General features: G+C 36.3%; 1 protein-coding gene across 1 annotated transcript in view; it reads right to left on the bottom strand.

The window, feature by feature from the left end:
• Nucleotides 1-8: 8 nt before the first annotated feature.
• The window catches only part of LOC113339199 (tetraspanin-10-like), a gene marked incomplete at its 5' end in the record, with an annotated part of 957 nt that continues 323 nt past the window's right edge, over nucleotides 9-642 (bottom strand). The window contains 2 exons of the mRNA XM_026584516.1: nucleotides 9-309; nucleotides 399-524. Coding sequence (XP_026440301.1) covers nucleotides 144-309; nucleotides 399-524 — 292 coding nt within the window. The remainder of the gene's footprint in view (nucleotides 310-398; nucleotides 525-642) is intronic.

The following is a 642-nucleotide window of genomic DNA, read 5'->3' as shown; positions in this document are numbered from 1 at the left end:
AAAAACTTGAAATGCAGATCTCTTCTGATCATGATCCAGAAACAAACTCTTGTTTTCAATCATCCGATCCTTGTGTGAATCCACTTAAGCTTTCATTTCCGCCTAATGTCAATGGTTAACCCACTGGATTTGGATGACTGAAATCAAGAGTAGTAACTTCTCGTCACCAGGTTATGCACCCGAGGATTCCATTGGTTCTTATACAAGCCTAGAAAAGGTGAAGAGCTTCTTACCAAAACCACAAACAGGATCACATTAAAAATTGCAACTACTCTCCATTCAGATTTCATATATTGAGCAACTCCAGCTCTGAAACAACCAGTTAAAGGAATAGATATTATATATGTTAGGTAGATCAAATAACAACAAAGAGAAAATGAAAATGGTCTCATATTTACTTGCAAGAATCACAGTTGTAGCACTTGACTGCTCGGATATTTTTGTAAAGTTTGCAGTCAATGGCAGTGCTGATCGGACGGAAACTGAGGTCATAGAACGAAGCATTTTTTGCAGGATACCCACACCTTGAGAAATATCAACAGATGTCAGAAGATTGTAAGCCCTTCAATAGTATATCTCAGGAAAAGTTTAAAAATGACTTGGAATTTTAAATAAATGAAACACAAAAGGATAGAGGAAATA

Source organism: Papaver somniferum, unplaced genomic scaffold, assembly GCF_003573695.1.
Source record: "Papaver somniferum cultivar HN1 unplaced genomic scaffold, ASM357369v1 unplaced-scaffold_19681, whole genome shotgun sequence".
Taxonomy (NCBI): domain Eukaryota; kingdom Viridiplantae; phylum Streptophyta; class Magnoliopsida; order Ranunculales; family Papaveraceae; genus Papaver; species Papaver somniferum.
Note: the sequence above shows the minus strand (reverse complement) of the source record. Positions and strands in the feature narration are given on the sequence as shown.